General features: G+C 37.7%; 1 protein-coding gene across 2 annotated transcripts in view; it reads left to right on the plus strand.

Annotated features, from left to right (window-relative positions):
* Nucleotides 1–4026: 4026 nt before the first annotated feature.
* CD226 (CD226 molecule) overlaps nt 4027–23389 on the plus strand; it is a 31212-nt gene continuing 11849 nt past the window's right edge. For both annotated transcript variants that reach the window (XM_075022898.1, XM_075022899.1), the window contains exons 1-3: nt 4027–4230; nt 4519–4851; nt 21479–21811. In XM_075022898.1, the coding sequence (XP_074878999.1) occupies nt 4185–4230; nt 4519–4851; nt 21479–21811 (712 nt within the window). In that variant the 5' untranslated portion in view covers nt 4027–4184. The remainder of the gene's footprint in view (nt 4231–4518; nt 4852–21478; nt 21812–23389) is intronic.

Consider the following 23389-nt stretch of genomic DNA (forward strand, 5'->3'; position numbering starts at 1 on the left):
GGATGCTCACACCAAGTGCAGAACAGCTAAAACCTCCCTCCTCCCAGCCCATTTACTTCATTATCTTCACTGACAATTCATTGAAACAAAAGGACCTTTTTGTCCTGATCGTTTTCCAGTTGGTCATGTTTGTAGGTAAAGAAGTGATACCTGGAGAGGTCTCATTTTTAGCTGTCTCCTGCCTCACTACACTGCCACAGTCAAGGCCTTTTTTTCTGGTGGTAGCAGCAGTCTGCAAGTATATTTGCCACTCTTTCTGCACTATTGCTACAGGCCTATCTATTAAATCTTAAATACTAATGAATCATTAAAAAGGGTATTAACATATTGTGCTGGCCCTGTTGTGTGTCTTATTCTTCACAGTTTTATAGCAATTTCCATTAAAAAACCTCATTACAGAGATTATTGTGACATGCTTTGAAACAGCAGCATTCATTACATATTATCTATGTATTAGAGTTTGGGAAATTAATGCACCAGGAAATGAAATGACTCACTCAGGGTCACCGAAGATGTATGTTCAAGTCATGATTAAAATCCAAGCTGTAGATCTCCACTGTGTTTGCTGCACAATCTTTTTTGCTCTTTTTCTTTCTAGTTTTTTTTTTTTTTCCTTTTAAACCACATCCTACAGTTGTACATTCAGCTGGAAAATTCCACCGTGCTGCTTTTGTTGTCAAACTGTAATTGACATTTAGCCAACAATTAGTTAAATATGGCTTGTTTGCGAGCCTTCCCTTCTTTTGCTTTGGGGTTCAAAGGATAGAGAGAAAGTGGGATTACTGGGAAAGAAGAGCCAGGCTGTGGGGAACGGTGAGCAGAGAACCAGAGAGGCAGTGCCCAAGGAACTGCTCAAGTGATGGGGTGACCGACCTTGGGATGTGCTGCTGCTGGTGCTGCTGTGAGTCTCTTACCCACAGATGATCAGAGATGTGTGGATTTTGCAGTCTTTCAGTGCTGGGGGGTTAGGGACCACCAGAGGTAGGAGGTAAGGGAGGTACCGGGAGAGGTTGGAAGGGAGGGGGCTGCACGATGGACCTTCCCTTACACTCCCTGCTCTGATACCTCCACTGCCCAGGAGGGTAGGGTGGAGATGGTGCGGACTTCTCTTTTTATAGGTTACATCTTCTGTAAAAATAATGCTTTAAGTGTGAGCCTGCTCCCAGATTGTACCAGTAGAGTCAACTTTCACAGTGCCTACAGCTTTCTGATTCGTGACTTGCAGGTGCGTTGCCCAGGTGTCTCGAGGGAACTCATACTGGTGTCTCGAGGGAACTCGTACTGGTGTCTTGAGGGAACTTGTATTGCAGCCTTTAGAGGGAGACCCAGCAATGCTCTGGTCACAGGCTGCTTTTTTCAGCAGGTATGACAAGGGTCCCTGTTCTTGGGACTAGCTGACCAAGAAGCCCTGACATTTGTAGTAACTCTGTCTGTTGTACAGCCAATAAATGTCTTTAGACATTAACATTATATTATTGCTACTTAGTCACCATGTGGGGTTGGACATTAATTTCTTACCTTCTGTTTTTCTTTCAATACCAGATGGAGAGAAATGAGCATGAAATTCAGAGCAATAAAATTGTAATTTTTATATATATAAACAGATGAGTGAAGAATAATTTTCATTTAAGGGAATTTGTCTTCAATTTGGAGACTTCCTGAGTACTTTATCTTAGCTTTAATTAAAGAAAACGGATGTGTAAAAAGTTTCATTTGTAATAATAACAGTAAAAAAATTAATGTATGTTTATCTTTTTCATTCCACTTTAGATTTTGTGGAACATCACTCATCTGTAAACTACTATATACATACATAGTAGGCCATAAAAAATAATATTTCAAGCTAGAGAGATACTTTGTCTTTTTGCCTCTTTTGCAACTGTAATTTGAGAACAGCTAGCCACTGAGGTTAAAGATGTAGTTGTGGGAACCATATAGATCCTGTGTGGTGGGTTTAAAGGCCACGATGCCGCACAGCATCCAGGAACTGGACCCCTTCGACTCACAAGATCCTTTCTTTTCCAACACCAGATCTGCAGTTTAGTTTCTGAAGCTTCCCATTTCCCGCTTTTCTTATCAGTAATACTTCTGTTTCCTGAGACAAGCTAAATGTAAGTTAATCTTTTGATCTGTTTGAAAAGATATTTTTGTAATGCAAATAAAACATGACTCAGTCTCCAACTCAGTTCCCTTCTATTTAGAGTTTTACGCTCAGCATCAGATGGACTACTGACTCTCTAGGTGTATGTTGTGAATCCAGATTTTGGTTCGGCCAGGACAATTTCAACTGCTCAATTAAAATGTAAGTAAGTAAGTACTACTCTTATAAAACAAGAAGTTGCTTAAAAGAAGCTGGTCATCTTGTAAAACTTCATTAGTCCTCAAAGCTTCTGCTGCTGTGAAGTTCCAGTATTTGAGGAAATTCTCAGAATATTGAAGCCATTGAAATAAAAACAATACACAAATGAAGTGACAAGATCATCAGAAATTTTTATGAGGAAGCATTTTTGTTAAATATCATCTGGAAGGCTAAGCTCAAGTTTCTAGGAAAAGATTTTGCATATAATATTTTTCAAGGAACTTTTGATCTGTCAGTAACATATCAGCTGAAGTCAAAGAATACAACTTCCTCATAAAACAAAAAAATACCTGTTGAGGGGGAATACATTACCTACAACGAATGCACTTACCTACAGTTGTGAACATGATTTCTCAGACAGGAAAATATAGGAAGTCACTTGTAAAAATGAAAAATCACAAGGAAAGAAAAAAAAAAAAAAAAGCTTTATTGCCTTTTCACAGTGAATCTCAGATTTTTTTCCCTTCCAAGGAAAGGCCCTCCAGAACAAGAAAATTAATAAAATACTTGTATCTTCTGTGAAAATTGTTCTAAGTGACACACAAGAATCATGTCAGCTTAAAGGACTGTGGAAAGTAATCTTTCTAATTTTATTTTTTCTAAATTTTGACAAATACACATTATTATTAATATATTTATATAACTATTACCTTTTACTGTTTCCTAAGAGTAAATACAGGCTCTTGTTCAGGTAGTACATCCTTTTGAGCTAAAATGTGGTATAGAGTACAATTTTTTTATCACTTCATCATCTGGTGGATTGTGTTTTTATTGACAAGGTAGAGTAGTAATAAGTGCAACCAGAACAATGGAGAATTACAGATCTACCTAGGAAGTGGCAAAATGGAGTCACTGCAAACATGTTGTATAATCCTAAAACATGCCTAGCTTAATACAGATAAATATATACAGATTCTGGTTTCCAGACAAGTTGTTGCATTGCAGAAGGTGTTTTAAACAGATCTAATGCTAAGTCCTGCTCAAGCTATTCAGGCTATTACTCACCTGAAATATTAATTTCTGTTATCAGCTTTAGTTCAAGTTACATTTGTTTTTTCATTTGAGAATTTTAACCAGTTGATTCAAGCTTAGTTTTGACTTCAAATCAATCATATTGTTCCAATTTTAAGCAGCTCCATAAAACTATGGTCTGCTGAGGTACAAAAATGCTTGCAGCTGTCCTGAGAAAAATCTATAAAAAATGTAAGTGTGGCTTGTTTTGACAAATTCCAACATGAGTTATGAATACCCAGGATCCTTACACTTTTGAACAACAGTTTTCAAGCTGCATAATTCTGATCTTAAAATACTATCTCATGACATGTTATCAGAAATAAATTCTCAGACCTTAAGACATTACTTTTATAACTAGTTACAGAATTATGACCTCTAATACATAAGAACTGTTTTATCTTCTCTTTAGATTTTATACTCCCTGAATAATAGATAAATGTTGAACTGCAGTGTCAGAAAAATGAAGAAATTCTGTTGCTTTTGGATACATGGCGTGGAAGAATTCTGTTTGCTTCTGCTGATGAAACCTAAAGATCCCTGCTTCATCAATTATCATAGTATTCATGCATATTGCTAGAGATTCACTAGTAATGAAAACTTTACTCTGAGGTGGACTTTGACAGGAATTTAGACTCTTTCTGATGCAACTGCACCAAGACCTCAAATTTGGTGTTTCTTAGAATGTGAAAGTAAAAAGCACATGATGTTTTTCATATATCAAATGTAAAAACATCCTGTAAGAAGGGTACGTGGTGCGCAGATTGAATAAAACCATGTTGCACTGCAGTCACTGATTCCAGTGTTCTTTGAGATGGACCACGCAGCTCTCCTTATTGTTGTTCTCCAGCTTTGTGGAAGTAAGTTTGCTTTCTTATTCCTAGCTAACGTCTCTCTTTTTTTTAATCACATCATGACAGATATGATCGCAATTCACAAGTGTGTTACTGTGTGGTTCGGGCAAATTTTAACTGTTCAATGATACTCACAAGTTAGAAGTAATAGTTTCTACAGTTTGGGTTTTGTTTTTCGTGAACGTTTTCTTCAGTGTTTTGCTTGTAGTGCTGCCAAAGTTGTTTCTGAGTTTTTCTATAAATTCAATTTTCAATTATGTTAATTCTGAAACTGAATTTCTGTGTGTGCTTTAGCCAACGTGGAAGGAAGGTTTGTGGATTCAACTGTAAAACTTACTGAAAGGGTGAAACTGGAATGCATATATCCAAAAAAAGCCACGATAATCCAGACATCCTGGATGAAATTTAATGTAACTCATAAAGAAAATATAGCTGTCTTGCATCCAATGTATGGCATACATATCGAAGACAAATACAATGGAAGAATTTATTTTGAAAATGCTTCCAAGGAAGATAAGTCCTTATCCTTCATCAAGAGCACTTTGGAGGATGTTGGTCTTTACTTTTGCTCCATTGTAACTTACCCAGATGGAATTTGGGAAAAGGTAATAGAAATTATTCAGCCAGGTAAGTAAATCTCTCATTGTTTTTTAGTTTTCTGATATATGCAAAACAGAAATCCATGTCAATTTAGGGAGTACCTGGTGTTGTAATTTTTTATTTTCAATTATATATCATGCAGAAATGGAGTAATTTGGGGAAAAGAACTAGCATGACAGAAAATAATTATTTTATTTTGACAAAAGATCATTTTAAGAGAAGTGGGAAGTAAGCTGGGGAAATGAAGGAGACAGAAGTCACAGCAGCAATGTATTACATGGCAGACTTCAGGTACTAATGGTCATTGCAACAGTGACGTTTCCATTGGGCTCAGGTTCTCATAGCATTTCAACTGGCTGTAGGATCTCTTCAGGGGATGAAATTGCAACTACCCATGAAACTACATGGATGAAACTTGTAACTACCCATGGACAGTACCGTATTTTTATTATTATGTTATATGGTGAGGGCATTTCTGATCTGAAAATAGGATTATTTTTTTTTATTTCTTTTTTTTCTGGAAGCTTTTCTGTGCTTGCTTTTTTAGGAACAAAATAACCATTTAGGTATGGTGTGGCAACAAAAGGGAGGGAAGTAGGGAAGTTTAAATGAAGGAAAAAGACAAGACCTTTTCTTTAAAAGGAGACTTTTTTAAAGATGGAAAAGAGAAGAAGGAGAGAAAAAGATGCAGCTATGCCCATGTACTTTCTGTGTAGCTGTCCATGTACTTTCCAAAGGCTCTGTAATTACCTGACCACTCATTCGATTTGGTTTCTTTTCCAGCTCTATGAGTAAGAGAAGAAAGAACCCTTTTCTGGTGTTTTTCCATGCATACCTATTCAGTATTCATCAACTGACAACTCTGATGCAAATTACCAAGCTTCTCTGATAGAAGTCCTCAGAAGATCATTATGTACATACAATAGACTAGCCTTCAAAAGATAACTGGTTTTGCTTATTGGTTTGTTGATTTGATATTGTGAATGTAGAAAGAATCTGTTCCTCTTTCCCATTCTCCAGAGTGGAAATAGACTCCATTCAATATTTTATTGTATTTCCCAGCTAGGAAAGAATGGGCTGAAAGGAAAACTTAGTTCCTAGCATTTGAAAGACCAGAAGATAAAAATAACAGTTCTTTTCCTAGCCTGATCCTTCTGAGTCTTCATTTCAACCTTATTTTATCTACACTTCTGTGATTTCAATGTTACAATGAAACAGTGGACCTGACTCTAGGAGGAGATATTTAAACTTCAAAAATTCAAGGCAGATTGTTCCTGCCTGCACCAAGTTTTTGAAACTTGATTTTAGCCAGCTCATTTGTTGATGGCATTCATGAAATAGGAATCCCAATCTGTCATCCTGTCTCTGCTAGCTTTTTGTCAGTAAACATTGCTACTCATCAAATCAGAAATTAAGCCACACACAAATTATTGCCCTGATTTTGGAAAAAAAAATAAAAAATTTCTTTCTCCCTGGGTTGTTTAGTTAGATAAGATAGTTTGGAATTTAAATTACTTTCCCCTGTGTGACACATCAGCATAGCCATACAATTCCCAGTCATTCACTTGTAGAGCATGTCCTGCCAGCGAAAGATCTGAGCTGGGTGTGGAGGGGTGTGTGTGTGTGTGTCCCCATCCCTGAGGGTAGGCTTGCAGCCCAGGTCAGAGTTCCTCAGCTGTGATTCCTTTAGGGGCATCTCTGAATGCTTGCTTCACTCTGGTGCCTTTTTTAGTACGTAAGGAATAGTGTTACTGAAGTAGTGTCTCCCTGGTTTCCTTTTCTCCGGCAGTCCATTTAGTGCACGGTATTATTGCAGGTGTAGGCATTAGACACATACTTTTTGGTTGCATTCAGATAAGCCAAGATCTGGAAATGCAGGCTGTTGTTTACAAAAAGGTACAGGCAAACCAGATCTCATTTGCTTCAGTCCAGCCTGAGCTCTGGTGGTGCTGAGCCCTCATCGACAGTGGGTTCATTTGCTATAAAATCCTAGAAGTTAGATGCAGTAGAGATCTGCAGCAGTACTGTTCTGGGGTGTCTGTTCTGAAGGTATTGGCTAGGGTTAATCTGAAATGATGCAGGAAACAGGGCAGGCACTTCCCTGTGGGATGTTACCCTTCCATCCCATACTTTTATTAGGCAATCCACTTACAGATTTCAGCACGCTGTAAGCCACACAAAAAGTGGACCAGTTATCAGAGGAATGGTTTTTTTTAAACGATACTGTGCGATTCGGCATTCTCAGTGTGTAGGATTTCTCCCCTGGTTTGAGCACACTAAACCAGAAACTTAAACCATCAGCAAAACCCCCATTTTTCAGGTATATCAATTTAATCCTACTATGGAGGGAGATAGTAATGTTGAAAAGAAATTAATCCTTTTCCATTTAGAGAATCAAGGTTTCTGAGAACAATCCTGTTCAGCTCTTGATAGATGTGTATAAATGTGATCCTTTTAAACACTGATCTGAAGAGAATGAAGTGTATCACCAGTGATGACGAGATATTACAATGTCAGTCTACACTGCAATTAAATATATTCTTAAACCAGAGTTTAGAGAAGATATTTATTTAGGTAGTAGTCGTAGTAGAACTGTTATCAGTCAGGCTTTGCTAGCACCTTCATCAGTACTAAATATTTTGAACTCCCTGGAAGACATCTTGCTTTGATTAGATAAACAGTAAACTTCAATTTCACTTCCATGCAGCCTGTATTTTAGCTTGCTGCTGACACTATATATATATTTTTATTTCTTTGTCTTCCAACTTGTAAAATTAGGACACTGATGTTCATCTTTAAAGTTTTTTTTATTCTGCACCAGAGAAAGAGCGTTGAGAAAACTGAGCGTTAGTCTCATAATCTCACTGTACATGGATCTTGTTCTATAGGATTAATATACACAACTAGTTGAGGTGCTGGAATATGAAGTGTTTTTTAAGGAATCTGATGTTCACTGGAATAAAGAAATCCGGCCAACATACTAGAAGGATCATTTTATAGGTAACTTTTTTCCAATTACACAGTTTTCTTTGGTTAGGATTTATAATTTATTTATTCCCAATAGACATTACTTTTCTAAAAGCATTAATTTACCTACAGTACTCCAGACAAATAAACAACTCACTGCAAAATCCATTTCTTCTAACAGTTAATCAACAAACATTTAATAGACTAATTTTTTTTTTTTTTTTTTTTAATAGGGAATTGCATGATGTCTAATGCTTCGCAGTTTGTGGTTTTGGTTTTAAAGATTGGTTGACTAAGTTCTATCTGCCTTTAAATGGATGCAACTTTGTGGACACATAATATTCAACATGAAACTTAAGCTTCCTCTAGTAAATTGGCACAGATGAAGTTAAGTTATTATTAAGGGTTTTGTGTCAATCAAAACTGAAGCCTGGTTTATAATTTAATTTGCACTACCAGGGCACTGAAAATTGTCGGGATTTATCTATACTGACCTGTTAGTGTGGGACCCAGAGACATTCCTGCACCAGCTTAAGCACATAAGTACGCCATTGAGGAATCTGTAGCACATACCTCAATGAAAGCTGACAACAGAATCTAGATATAGAATATATGATTGGCTTTCAGAATTTCCATTGAAAGGAAATAGCGGAAATAAATGGAAATAATGCCATGTGGCATTATATTCATGAGAGAGATCCTTAACGAGATTAAAGTATAAGGTGAAATGTTCTTCACATGGCAATTATATCTGCTGGCAGTTACATAAATTTGGATATCAAATATCCAAATATATTTGGATATCATATATTTAAGTATCTAGGATTAACTTTTGCTGGCTTGCAAAACAATGACTGTTCCTGCACTCAAACTGTTCAAAGTTGCTCTAGTGCTTCATTCCTGGTAATCAACAGAGGTCATGAGTATAATTCTGCTTTCCCATGTGCTTTGTATAATTTTTTAAAGCTATGAATACAAAGTGAGTAAAATTGGTATGATTCTGATTTGCAACATTTTTCATTTGCATAGTTTGAAGCCTCAAGTGCTGATGCTTAATGGGTAAATATTTCAGAGAGTGTCTAACAGTTTCACTAGTGTCATTAGATCTAGCAACTCAGTTGTTAACAAGACCCCTACACTACGAGATCAAGCAGTTAAAAAAGTTTGGGGATCATGACTTGCTTTTCCAAACAAAAACACAGAAAGAGAAGAAAAAAGTCAAGTATTTGAAAACCATTAAGCACATGTCTTTTTATTAGTATTTCAACAACATCCCTATCTCTTTCCCTTTAGAGTAAAGGTGTCTTTATAAATAAAAGGTTCACTGTGGTTACACTCTTTCATATGTGATTAAAGATGCTACTGAGTGAATAAAAGATCACAACAGGATTGCAGTGTATGAGGTGACAAAATAATACTGGAGAAACTCTATTTAGGACTCTGCTCCTGGCTTAGTCTCTGGTCACAGAACAGCAGTTCACTCTACCATAGTCTGAGTGAGGTGAACGTGATTCTTTTTCAATCAGGGACAAGAGTAAGAAGAAAAAAAAAAAGAAGAAAAAGGAAAAAGATTAATCTTGGATAAGCAATGGCTGAGCTGTCATAAGGATCTGAGCAGAGGAGGTTATAGCTCTCATTGCAGAGGTCTTTTCTTGGTGTACTATCCTCATTGCATCACTGGCAGATGGAAGATCCTAGAAGTGGTGATAAATCACCACTTATATAATTTTTTAAATGTAAATATTGTAGTAATTGATTTTATTTTATTTTTTTTACTAGATGTGATCTCAGCTTACTCCTAGGGCCGTATCAGAATATGTAATAAAAATGTTAGGACATATTTTGTTATTTTTGCCTTAAAATTTAGCTAAAGATTTCCTATGACATCTACAAAATAGGTGAGAAAGAACTCTTGCAGACTGTACAATGTTATCCATGCTTTCTTTATTGGCCATTACTGAAACATATTGACAGAAAAGCAATAATACTTAGGATATTATATTGGAAACTTCACATGTTATGTAGCTACAGGATATTCTTACAAGTGGATGCAGTGCTGAAGTTCTGTACCATAACTGTGAAGAACTTGAGAGTATGTTTTGCCACTGTTACACATGACTATATTGGCAAAGAATAGTCTAGTTACCCCACAGGAAGATACTTGCCAGCTGGGTGAAGCTGTTCCTTCTTTTTTTTTCCTGTAGTGTGAGTGTATATCCAACAGTTTTCAGAACTGAATTCAAGGGATTTTTTTTTTCCCCTTAACATTCCAACATTTTGTGAGTCACAAATACTCCTGCACTAAACAAAGAAAGCTGATACTTTCAGAGAAAATTCCTTGGGCATTTTTTGATAAGATGTAAGGATTATGTAGGAATAGCCAGTAGTTTTATTTCACCTTTCTTAATGAACAGTTTAAGGATGATCTGCAGTTTCTTGTATACAGTGCTTAGAGATGTATGTCTGAAGACTGATTTTGAGTGCAGTATAAAACGTGAGGAGCAGAGACCAAAGTCACCACTAACAGAGGAAGCATTAGAGTTTGAGACATCACGCAGGAATTGTTGATTGTCCAAAATATGTTATTTCACCCACTTGCCTGGAAGAGAAACAATTTGAAGCTGCAGGTGTTGTAATTTTACTTTCAAATGAAAGAGCCTTGGGAGAGCAGTGTACTTGGTCGGTCCATCAGGCAGGTGTGTACAGAGGTGCACGTTTAACTGTCATCGCAGGTGGCCACTCAAAACACAGTACTCAGCTCTGTCATTTTGCCAATTGCCAGCTGTGTACTGAACAACAGCAAAGCAGCAGCAGGAATTCTGCAATCTTTCTTTCTTTTTCTTCAAATTATAAACTTTTGCAAAGAAATGTATAGAGGGAAAGGATATGTTTCCAGTCTGTAGCACTTTGGAATGGATACTTGGATGACTTTATTTTACAAAGGAATTGGAAGAGGTATTGGCAAAATTCATTTTTTCTTCATACTATATCCTTTGTCTTTTTCTGGTTTGTCCAGATCTTTGTTTACCTATAGCCACTTGAGACATGGATCCAGTTGTTTACTTGATCCTTTTCCAGACCTGTCTTTAGTCCTTTGGTTCTTCTCTCTTCAGTTAAATCCATCAGTACAACAGCTACCCATCTTTGAAGGGATTTTTTTAAAGTTTGAATAAAGTATTAATTCACAGAAAAAGAGTGTAAGGAATTATTCTGGCCTCTTCACTATTTATTCAACAGAAATTAAGGTCTGGTCCTGTCACCCTGTCATGCATATCTGCCTTTAAGTTCTTAGTTTTGTCTGTTCTTTTTCAGTCATTCTTGACTCCACGGAGTATTATAGTGAGGATATATCAGCAGGAAAGGTTAATACAAGACCAATAGACAAATATTTGGTTCAAAATATGATTTCCATTAATATCTGTATATCAAGAATGTAAGTGTAGTGTGTAAATCTGAAGTGTATTTCTGTCTTGTTCACAACCTGGCAAAATAAATTAGTGATAATTTACATTTAAGATGTCTCCCAGGTCCAATACTTTGTTGAACTTAATGGGTTTAGTTTAGGCTTCCTATATAGACACTATGTAAAATGTTTTTCCTATTGCACTCTCATATCTGTGATGATACCCAATGTGCCATTACTACTTGGTTATCGCTTTGTATTGTCATTGCCCATAATGATAATTTTGCCCCTTTCTGTCTTGCCCTTATGAAAGTATGAGGCATTTCGTTGTCAGCTGCAGTTCAGTGCAATACTTTTCACATTACCAGACCACTGTATTGATGCTTCCTACGCAACTACAAACTATCCTCTGATTCATTCTGCCTTAAGAAGTACTGATAAGTACATCTGGCTTCATGTGCTTCACACATCCTCCCAGACCACTTGGTCTTATTAATCATTAGTTCTCTAGGTTGCATTGCATCAAAATCCCTGAATTAAGAGGTTTTGAGTTTCCATTGAAGTGTGTAGTTATAATATTGATTATTTTAGATTTAACAGAATCAGAGATGATTGAGCGTAGGCAAAAACTGCCTTAGAAGCAAAGTAAATTAACTTGTGAAGAGCTTTGTGATGCAGAACTCAATCAGTTCAAGTTGGATCAGTAATCTTAAAATACATAATGGACAAATTTGCAATGCAAATTTAACTTAAAATATAGAATATAATAAACAACATTAGAGAGATTACAATCTAATATTGTTCTACTTCTATACACTATGCCTTTGCTACATATCTAGGTAGAATGTTAAAAGTCTTCAGCAGTGAAGAATTATGTGATATTTAAACTGTTTAAACAAAATCTGGCCTTTATGGCAGAGCAGTGCTGTATGTTTATTTGTAAAGAACAAATGTAGTTAAAATTACCCGGATTATTTTTGTCCTGTGTTTGTTTATTTGCCTTTCAAAACTGTTGAATTCTAACATGTATTTCTGTATATTTTGAAATATTTTTGTATTTGTTTATTTTCTTAGCAGTTTTATTTCAGTTAGGTGTTAAAATAGTCTAGTTTGACTTAAAAATTCCCATGCTATGCTCTGAATAGAATGGGAAATATTCTTCTGATGTTCGTAGTGACTTTTACATCCATAACATGAATTACGCAGCGTTGCACAATTGATTGGTCTTTTTTTTTTTTTTTCTGTTATATGATTGGAAACTGTTTTTTTTTTTTTTTTAAATTCATGAGTAAATTTGTGTTTCTGTCAATCAGTGACAATGGACCATTTGCTCAGGGGATATGTTTTGCTAGCAACTCTGAATAAGAATGGAAATTCATTAATAGAGTATTTAAATGCCAGCTGTACCATGAAGTACTCCCATATTTTAAATAGAGTGATCAACCTCTTCTGTGATAGCAGAGACAGAGCTTTTCTATTCTTAGCTAGTGTGATGATATCCACGCCACTCAGCACTTACTTCTATATTAATGTTCTTCTGCCTGCCAAAAGCAGCACATTCCATAGATTTTTTTCAAATCCCTATTCACCTGAAATAGCTTGCTTTCTATTTATCTCTGTCTCAATTTAGAATGTGATTCATAGGTCTACAGTGAAAAATTATCAGCCCTTTAAAGCACATGGAAGCAAGAACTAATCCTGAGGGATCTTCATTCTTTGGCTCTTAGACTCTGAGCTCCCCAGACCAAGAACTATCTCTACATCTTACACAGTGACAACGACATTGTCAGCACCTAATTAGAAAGCAAGAGGATGGAGGCAAGTGAAGCTGCTTTTTTCACACCTCTGCTGTGATTATTGACCTGTTAAATGCTGCTTTTCTTACTTTTTATCTTCTGTGATGAACTAAGGATTGGATGCCCCTTCAGTATAAAAGGCTAGGGAAAAAAACCCAAACAAACCAGACCTGTTGGGAGTAGAGCAGATATCACCTCTTCCTTTCTGAAGGAAAAGCTTACATCAGAAGGAATTACAGAATTGTGGAAAACTCAGGCTGGAAGAGACATTCCAAATTAATCTCATCCATCTCTGTGTCCTAAGGCAGGATAAGTGTATCTGTATCATCCCTGACTGATTCCCATGTTGGAAACGCATGCATAACACTCTTGTGTAGTCATTCTAGTGCTTAACCAGCCTTGCAAGCAGATTTTTTTCCCATTATATCTAACCTAGATATCTCTTGTTTAATACTGAGTTTATTCACTGTAGTCTGTCTTTGAAAAAAAAGAGGAAGATTCTCATGTTGCCAGTCTTCAGCCAGCCCTCTGTACTAAACATTCTTTTAACTTTTCTTCTTAGTTCATGATTCTAAATGTCATCATTCTTGTTCTCATCAGAATTTTCTTCAGTTTGTATATAACCTTATTAAAATAAGATACGTAGAATGAAACACCATTTTCCATCTAAGGTCTTAACCATTGCTAAATGAAACAGAATAATGCGTCCTTTGTCTTGTATATGACTCTCTGTTGACATACCTAAGAAAATTTGTCTTTTGTCTGGAAATGGACAATGTGATACCATTTTCAATTCTATTTGGCTAGCAATCAGAGCATCCAGATCCTTTTATTCAGCACTGGGGATTTTTTGACTTTTTTTTCCTCCCCTTTTCTTCTTTTTACTCCTTACCGTTTTGAATGTTCAGTTAGTTACTAAGAATAATGACGCTGTTATGTACTCTTGGTTACTTTGTTTGCATCAGAATATGCTATGTTAAGGAAAAAAAAGTAACAGTACCCCTGAGGACTGCTGTGTTTTTACCAGAGCAAGATAAAATTAGAAGGGTTGTTTTATATGTTCCCTGTGAGCATTGTTTTGATGAACATGCATTTCATGTCAGCTGGATACTATAGCTATTAACTGTTTTGCTGTTGTGTGATAATTTGGAGATGACTCTCACTTCACATCTGTTCATCTGCTGACCCAACCTGCTGTCTGGGGAGATTTGCTGCTTGCCAGGGTAGACTCTAGGATGCTGCAGAGAGACTGCCAAGGCTTGCCCAGTCCTCAGACTCCTAAGCCCTGCTGCTTTTCCACACATACACCAAAGACAAGGCCAGGAGAGACCTGGAGCACATCAGGTGTGACTACATGGTGCTGGAGGTGGCGGACAAGGACATGGGCGGCTTAGGTGGTATCTCCTTGATCCTGATGAAGAAGGGAAAAGCTGTGGGAAGAGAAGGTGGATTCTGTGGATCAAGACCCAGTTGCACGGCTGGTGTCAACAACAAGGTGTTACCTTTTATGATCATGGACCCTTTTTGATGATCAAGGACTGCTAGGAAGAGACAAGATCCACCTGAGCACATGGGGATAAAGCATCCTTGCCAACAGGCTAGTGAGGGGAGCTTTAACAGTGAAGTGAGATGACAACCCACAAGCGAGCGAGGAAGTGGACTGGGCTGACAAGCAAATGGTGTGGGATTATATGGACAGGAAACACTTTGAAAACAACAAATCAGGGCACGGGGGTGACCATTCCAAGTCTGTCCTCACAAATAAGGAAATGCCGAGGGGGCACATTGTGGGGAAGCTCTCATACTTTTTCTGGGAAATAAGCATGACTGGATGACCATGCGAAGTGTCTGTACACCAGTGAACATAGCATGGGAATCAAACAAGGAATCACAGCTCCGTGTGCAGTTGCAGGTCTACAATCTCATTGGGATCACGGAGACATGGTGGGATAGCTCACATGACTGGAGTGCTGCAATGGCTGGATACAGGCTCTTTAGGAAGGACAGGCTGGATGGAAGGGAAGGAGAGTTGTCCTTTATGTGGGAGAGCAGTGGGAACACAAGAAGTTCTGCCTTGGACTGAATCATGAGCCATCTGAGAGCTTATGGGTCAGGATTAGCAGGCAGATTAACATAGGTGACATTGGTTGTGATGGGTGTCTGCTACTGACTGCCTAATCAGGGTGATCAGGCCTGATATAGATGAGGTCTCTATCAGACAACTGGAAGAAGCTTCACATTCTGTGGTCCTCACGGGAGAGTTCAACCACCTGGTATCTGCAGAGGAGCAATGCAGCAGGGCACAATCCATCTGGTAGTCTTCTGGAGTGCATTGATGGCAACTTCCTCACTTAGGTGATTAAGTAGCTGAAGAGAGGAGGCAGTCTGCGCAACCTCAGACTTACAGAGAAGGAAGAACTTGTTGGGGTGAAGATCAGCGGCAACCTTCGCTGCATAGTAGAGTTCATGATCCCAAGAGAAGGGGATAAAAGAAAAAAGCAGGATCACAACCCTGGGCTTCAGAAGACCAGACTTTGGCCCGTTAAGAGATCTTATTGGAATAATCCCAAGGGTGATGGAGAGAAGATTTTCAAGGAAAACCTCTTCCAATGGTCCATCCAGACAAGCAGGAAATCAAGCAAAAATGCCAGAAGGCCTGCATGGATAAACAAGAAGCTCCCGACTAAACTCAAACATAAAAAGGAAGCATGGACACGATGCAAGCAGGGACAGTTGACCTGGAATGAACCTTGAAACACTGTCCAAGCATGAATGGGTGCAGTTAGAAAAGCCAAAACTGACCTGGAGTTGAATCTAGTTGGTTAAAAAAATTTGCTGGGGTTGGGGGGGGGGGGGGCAAGTATTCCCCTACCTCTATAAGCCAAAAATACTTCATCTCCTCAGCTACTATTCCCTAATTCTATGCCACTGCAGCCACCACTGGGAAAATCAAATTAAGTATGGTATTATCTCTAGTATCAGCCATAACTGCTGTGACACCCAGTAGGTAAATCCAGATCCAAGAGTTTTATATTTTTGGGTTTTGTTTCTCAAAGTGTAAATGTGATGGCTGAAATTTTTGGATAATGGAATTTGGAAATCATTACAGGATGCAACTGCAGGGGAAAATGGAAAGTACACAGTGACAGCTTTAAAATATTCAAAATTAAGGAGATAGTATTAATTTATCTAGGACAGACTGAATAATATTTTATTTGGGGAAATGCATGTTAGGTTATAGAATGAACAGAGGTAGGTGAAAAACAGAGGGTAAAAGGAATTACAGATTCAGATAGTTAGACTTCCAAATACTCTAAAGGAAATCACTAAGAGGTGATTAATATTTTAAGTTCTGAATTTTTCCCATCTGCACAATGTCTCTCTGGTGCTTATATTTCTAATGATGAACCTTTCTTTCAACTGGCCTGTCAGACAGGAATATAACTTATAACTTAATAAGGACAAAAAGAAATGGAAAGGAAATATTCGGTAAAAAATACTGATGATGCATTGAATTCTTCCATTTTCTTACCTGGTACCAAGCTGCATAACAAACTTCTTATGAAATAAACTGTATCTTCCCCTCTTCTCCAATATATTATCAGCCCATAAAACAATCCATTAAAAGTAATAACTAGGATATGAGATGCAGGGCAGCAATTTCCCACAGTGCATCCTCATGCTGCACTCCTGGGCGTTATAACACTTCTGGGGCTGGGCGGCTTGGGTGTGTACCCTCTCCATTGCCTTGGCACCCTTGGCTTTCCCTCCTGAGAAACACTGGTTCAAATAGTTCTCCTCAGGAGCCAGTTTGATTTTTTATATCCTTTCCCTTCCCCTCTCCCCTGCCTTTTTTCTTCTGCGTGGCTTAAAACATTACGTCCTCTGCTCTGCCTGAAGTCCATCCCTCAGGAGCCTCGTGGAAGACATGAGCAGGTAGGCACAAACACACGCATATGCATGCATGCTGTTTCTCAGTATAGCATTTCTCTAATATGGGTCATTAACAGTAAGTGAAGGCTGAGCACCGTATCCTGTGTCACTCCTTCTGTCTGCTCACTGAACTCCTATTACTGGTAAATTCCCTTCATCCTGAACTGATGAAATTCCTGGAGAGGATGAAAATGTGAAATTCTGACCTCTCATATCTTCAAGACTCTCCTGCAGGTGAATCTTGGCATAGTGCGTTATATGCTTTTATCAGATGACTTCTTCCCCAACTTTCTCCTTGCTGCAAGTTCATGGATGTTTACACCTGAAGAGAGAATTATTTTCTCACTCTTATTAGCACTGTACTCTTTCTCTCTCTCTCCGGCTTCTCCCTTTCCTTGCACTCTAGGTAACTAAAGTTCAGCTTAAAAAAGTAAAATGACAACAAAGAGTAATGGAATATATGTAAATAAACTGGAATTGGCATTACAATTGCATGCCAAGTGTTTTTAACATCATGCAGAATTAATAATTGATACAGAAAGATTCACCAAATTGTCACGATATAATTTAATATATATTTAAAGGGATGTTTTAAGGGTATAGGAGTATAAATACTTTCATTTTAACTTTTATGATCCAAATAGTTGTTATTAGACAAATATATTCTTTTCAAACACCGCACTACTGCTGGTTTCTGATTTTGATTGTAGAACTGGCATCAGTAGCTCATTAGAAATTAAGAACTTTACTGTTCCAACTTATTTAATAGCTATGCATCCATGTTTTCATGTCTCAGCCAGAAAGAGGCAAACCCATTTTTTTAGAAACTCAACAAAATTGTGTGGTATGTGCTAATACAGTTGGAAACCATTAGTTCAGGAGCTAAATATAATTCCATATTTAGCCTATTCAGGAAGGGTGAAGGAGTCACTATTGAAGTATTTTCTCATTTGAAAGTTGATTTTCTTGGTGACAAGAGCAGCCCTGGGGAAAGTTCATCTCCATAAAATTTTAAGCCTCCTTTTCATCTGCAATTTATTTTGTCACTTCTTACTATAAGCAGAGGAAGAAGATTGTGTTTGTACGCAGAGCTTCAGCAAACCAAGTGGGACCTGGGAACCCATCTCTGCTGTAGAGCTAGGTTAGCTTTGCAGTTTTGAAAGGTCTGCTAAGGTCATATGTTATTTCTGATGGAGAGTATTACTTCCTAAGGGTACCTACTTTGAAGGTAGCTCTGTTACCAACAGCCTGAACAGTTTGAGCTTGTCCTGACCTTGTGGTACCTGGGGGCACATGGAAAATGTCTGTGTGCTGGGATGGCTGAGGGTAGGTGTGACTCCCTGCGTTTGTTGCTCAGCAGTGTGTGTGCTTGCCTGCGGCAGCTGATGTAACCCTCTTTTTGTATAAAACCAGCTCTAGTAGTACTTAACCTCTGCTAAGCTCTAAGCCTCAACAGAGATGCAGAAACATGCTAAGCCAGAAGAGTGTTTTAATGCATTTTATTTTACTGTGCTGAATTTTGCCTGTCTGAAGTTGCAGAACTGATATCGAAGTATGAATGTTCAGTTTTCTTTGTATATGGTTTTAAACCAGGAGGAATGCATGAGATTCATGTGTAGTCCAGAGTGAAACTCTGGAACCTTGTGTAAAATTATAAATCTGGCACTGGTGAAACTTGCAGTGAACAGTAATTAAAATGTTGTAGATAATGACTTTAAAAATGAATAAACTAGCTGAAAACAAGTACAGCTATCTAAGGAACTTTCCTCTGAAGAAACAAAACCAGCTAATCCTATCGGAGACCAAAAGAACAAAACCACCACCACCACCACCAAAAAAATTGAAGCGGATAGGACAGGAATGAAAAAGTAGGAAGTCTGAAAATCTCTACCCAAAAGAATGGGGACTAAATTTTTACGTAACATTTACTTTTGACTTTTAATTGCTTGTAGCAAGGGCAGGAGGGGGAAAGAATGAAAAAAGATTACACTGTTATTTTATTATCCCTCCAAAGAAAATGTCTTAAAACTTCAACAATTTCCCTGCTACAGAATTTGAGTTTAGTTTCTTGATCCTTTAAATCTTGGGAAGTTGGTTTGCACACTTTTATACCTCTATATTTCTGAGATTTGCTTTCCAAGAAAAATATTGAAAAATTAAGTTTTTTAAAAATATGAAAGCTTACATTTTTTTCTCCTTTAAATGTCTAATAGACCTAAAGCAGATAGAAATATGTATAACTGCAAAATATGATGAGGTAACATCCTGCCAAAATTGATGCATGGAGGTTACCAAACACAGAGCACTTTTTTACTTGGCAGAGGCAAATGCACCTACTGTGAGTGCTGTCACCTCCTCCTACTTTCTGTCCAGGAGGCAAGATGACATGGCCATGGCAAGGGCAAGGCAGACAGCAGTGGCAGCGGCCAGAATGAGCAGTGGGCAAGGGAAATCTATTTTTATCAGATGCAACAATAATCTTTTTTTAGCATTTCTGAAATGTTCACACATGGTGTGTCACCTTGAGCTGTGCGTGTGCGGCAGTGAAGGTGTGTGGGCGTGCTTTTTTTCCCCATAGAAGTATTTCTCAGAGCGGGAGGTTCTCATCCTGCACGTACCAGGCTGAAAGCAAAGAAACTCTGTTCAGAAAGGTGCTAAATAAAGAAAGTGGTTGAACAGAGGAGAGGGAGGATGAAAGAGCTATGCTGATGCTGGTGTCAAAATAAAATGGGACAATTGCTTGAAACAAAAGCCTGGAACAGTTTAGTGTACTTGGAAGATTTAATTATAACTACGTAGGCCCGAGTCTCCACTGCTTGTGCCTTACATAATCATTTAAGTTGTACAAGGCATCATGTTGTAAGAAGGGGAAAGATTTACATCTTTCATCAAGAGTGAAAATAGTTGAATGTTGCTGCATACTGTCGAGTAAACTACACATGCAAAGCAAAAAAATAAAATGTGTAAATTCATTAGACACAGTTCCTTTTGTCTTTCAGCATTTCAGTGTTTTAATCATACTTCTGGTCTCCAAAGACAGAAGGAATGTAATTTTTCTGTGCTGTGGTCCATTGATAAAAAATTGCAGACTAGACGTTTTCATTCACCATTTCACAGGGACTGCACAAGTCTCAGAAGGCACAGACTTCCACAATGAAATTTCCATCCCATCAACATGAATAGAATCACGTATTCCTAGATTTAGGGTAGTATACTTGCCCATGCGAAATCCTACTACTCTTTGCACCTAGCTTAGGAGGTGAGCTAGGCCACCCTGTATTAATGATTTCTCCAGTACCTATGACTTTGACAACCCTGGCACTACCAGCATCCAAAGCAATACAGTTTACCATCATTTTTTGTCCTAGATTTTTGATAAAAATGTTATATCAAGGAGGATCTAAATCTAGCTCAGTCCTACAGTGTATTCAGTTCCACCCAACATGCTACTGCAACCACCCCATGAATCTGGCTACAGCTTCATTTTAATTTTATTTTTTTTTATACACAGATTTTGATGCATTTAATGACTGTCATTTTTCCTATGCAATTTTAATTTTCTGTCTCTTCTTCCAGCGGTTGCCATAGATAGAGGCAAACATATTAAAAATATATAGTAGTGACATTTTTTGACTTAAAGACTTCTAGTAAAAAGAGAAACTCATTGAAGGGCTTGAAAGATCAGTCCTTCTACAGTGTAGGAAAAACAGACTGATTGTTAATCTTTTTCAACATTGAAGTCTTCAAAAAGACGACAATGCTAGTCCTAACTTATAAGATATAGGTATTACAAAGCTGACTTTAGAAACAAAGTGGCTATTGAATGCTCTGAATATCAGAAACACTGACAATCTTTCTACTGATTTTGTAAAAATTTTTTTTTTCTTAATGTGTAAACAGTGAGTTCTATTACTGAAAACAGTAACTCAGAGCAGGGGGATTTCAGTCAAAATTATTTAAGATCTATCTATGGTTTATATGTGGTGGAAGTCTTGAATTTGTCTGGAAGTCTCCTTTCATACCACAGCCTGACTGACTATCACAGAGGTTTTTCCCAAGTAAAGTATAGGAATGGATAAGAATTTTTTCATTTACATGGTGAGGTTTGTGAATGGGAGAATTGTAGTTCATAGGCTGGAATGTCTTTAAACATAATTTACTAATGCATGTCCTGAGGGTCACATCAAACTATTTTCTTGTAATAATTAGCATGAAAGCAGAACAAGACTATCACAAATTTAATTAGACTGGCCCCATAATTTATGCTGTTGAATATTTGCTGAAACTGTTAATAAAACATGCATGTACTCAAAATGTATAAAAATAGTCTTCTTGCAATGTCATCGCAGCCTCACAGTTCCATAAAGAGTGATTTGTCTAAATGTGCACAAAAAGACAGAGATAGCTATAAATTATAATTTTCAATATTTCAAATGAATATCTTTCTGCTGTAAGTCAATTTCACTCATATTTGCCATGCAGGAATTGTTGATACTAAACTTCCCTTGAATGAATTATAAGCAGGTTTTTTGTTTATTTTTGTGTTTTTCAACAGATGCTTTTGAAGTATCTGAGAAACAAAATAATCCCATGTTTACCAAGCCAGGAAGAAACGTTGCTTTTACTTGCCCTTATAAAATTGGAGATTCAGTGCAGCAAGTGATGTGGGAAAGGATTAAAGCAGATCGGGTCGATATCGTTGTTCTGTGCAACTCGTCAGGAAAGCGAAGCTTTGGTTCTGATTTCAAAGAGCGTACACTGGTGGATTGCTCTGATCAGGCAAACTCCAAGATTGTCATTCAAAACTTTACAGCCTCTGACTTTGCAACGTACCGCTGCGTAGCTACTGGAAGAAACAAAACCTACGTGATGAGTTTTACTGTGGTTGGTAAGTAAAGGAGGAAGTGGTAAATGTTTTCACAACAGGACCTTCTGAGGCATTGACACTTTTACCCGTATAAAATAACTCTTCAGTAACAAGAAAGGATTTATTTAAATACCAATTCCAGTTAGCAGCATGTAAAAGATGGCAAAGTTAACAGTTCATCTCGTTGCCACAGAAAGCTTGACTGATCTCATTATAGGACTTCAGACCTGTTTGTGAGAACCTGGTTTGATGTTAGGAAGGAGAGGCTTTGGGAGAGGAGAGACTGCCTGAGTTTGCAGGGAGAGGTAGCACAGTGCACCGCAGGGGCCCGGGGCAAGACCTACCCTCCAGTGAAGGCAAAGACCACACTCTCAGTTGAAAATGTAAAAATTTGTAAACTGGCATCTACCTTATTCATGCAAGGAGTTTCTTTAGGGGGAGCTGAGAAGCTCTCTAGGTTTTGGTGTGAACATTGTCACAGTTTGATTATAGCGGGAGCTTAGGTCCCGACATGTAGACACTTAAAATTTCTAAAACTGTGAGTTGAATCCCACCTTTAATGCTATTTTCTGTTATGACTGAAAAATAAAAAAAAACAAACCTCAGTTTTGGCTCTTCTCTATAGAACTCGTTTTGAAGATATGGTTCTTGTACCACACCAGTCCTTCTGTTGCAGCATTCGGTCCAGCTTTTGTGCTACTGCCTTTGCTCCTGGTAATAACTGAGAGTGTTAGTAGGCATCTCTTTGGCAGTACTAAGAGCTGTAGCATGGGGTATAAAACTTCAGAATATGCTTAATCTGTGATATGGTTAATTGAAAAGTGGAGAATGTGCTTGGGAAAAAAATGTTGACCTGCTTTACTCTGAATACTTGACCACAAAAGTCCATGAAATTGAGTAGAATGTGGAAAGAAAAGAGGTACCAGGACAAGAATTTCTCTCAACTCTGACAATTTTAAACATTCAAATTTCAAAATGTTGACTATAATCATATAGTCAAGCATATCCAAATTGTAGGGCAATAGAAATATTTTCTCTTTACTCCAAGTGCAGTGCTTCTCACACCAAAATGAATAAATACAATAACATTGAGAATTACCAGTCCTACCTACACAAACTACTTTAAAAAAAAAAAATTTAGTTTCCATGCTTCTTTTGATCTTGACACAAATCCTATTTATCATTTTTAGTTCTAACAATGCCAGCATAGTCATGCCTGTTTATTGGAGGAATAAAGGTCTGAAAGCATTGAAGAAGCTGAAGTACGGTATGATTCAGAAAACACCCCATTGTCTCCCTTTTAAGCCCTCACTCCCTATTATGAAGTGGATTTTGTTGAATTTTCATTAACTGGAAAGGAAGTGAAGTGTCAAGGATTTCCAATTATTTCTTTTCAACATTTGGAACTGTTTCATAACACACAATTAATATTTCCAGTGAGATATGGAGAAACACCAAGGGGAAAGGAGCGACAAGCCAGGCATCAGCTCCCACCGCACCCTGTGGCATAGCCAGTGAAGTCTCTCACAAACTCACGAGTGACTTACTCTGCTCGATGCAACAGCTGTGGCTTAAAAAAACCAAGTGGTGACAGAAACT

The sequence above is a fragment of the Buteo buteo genome, chromosome 3, assembly GCF_964188355.1.
Source record: "Buteo buteo chromosome 3, bButBut1.hap1.1, whole genome shotgun sequence".
In the NCBI taxonomy this organism is placed as follows: Eukaryota; Metazoa; Chordata; class Aves; order Accipitriformes; family Accipitridae; genus Buteo; species Buteo buteo.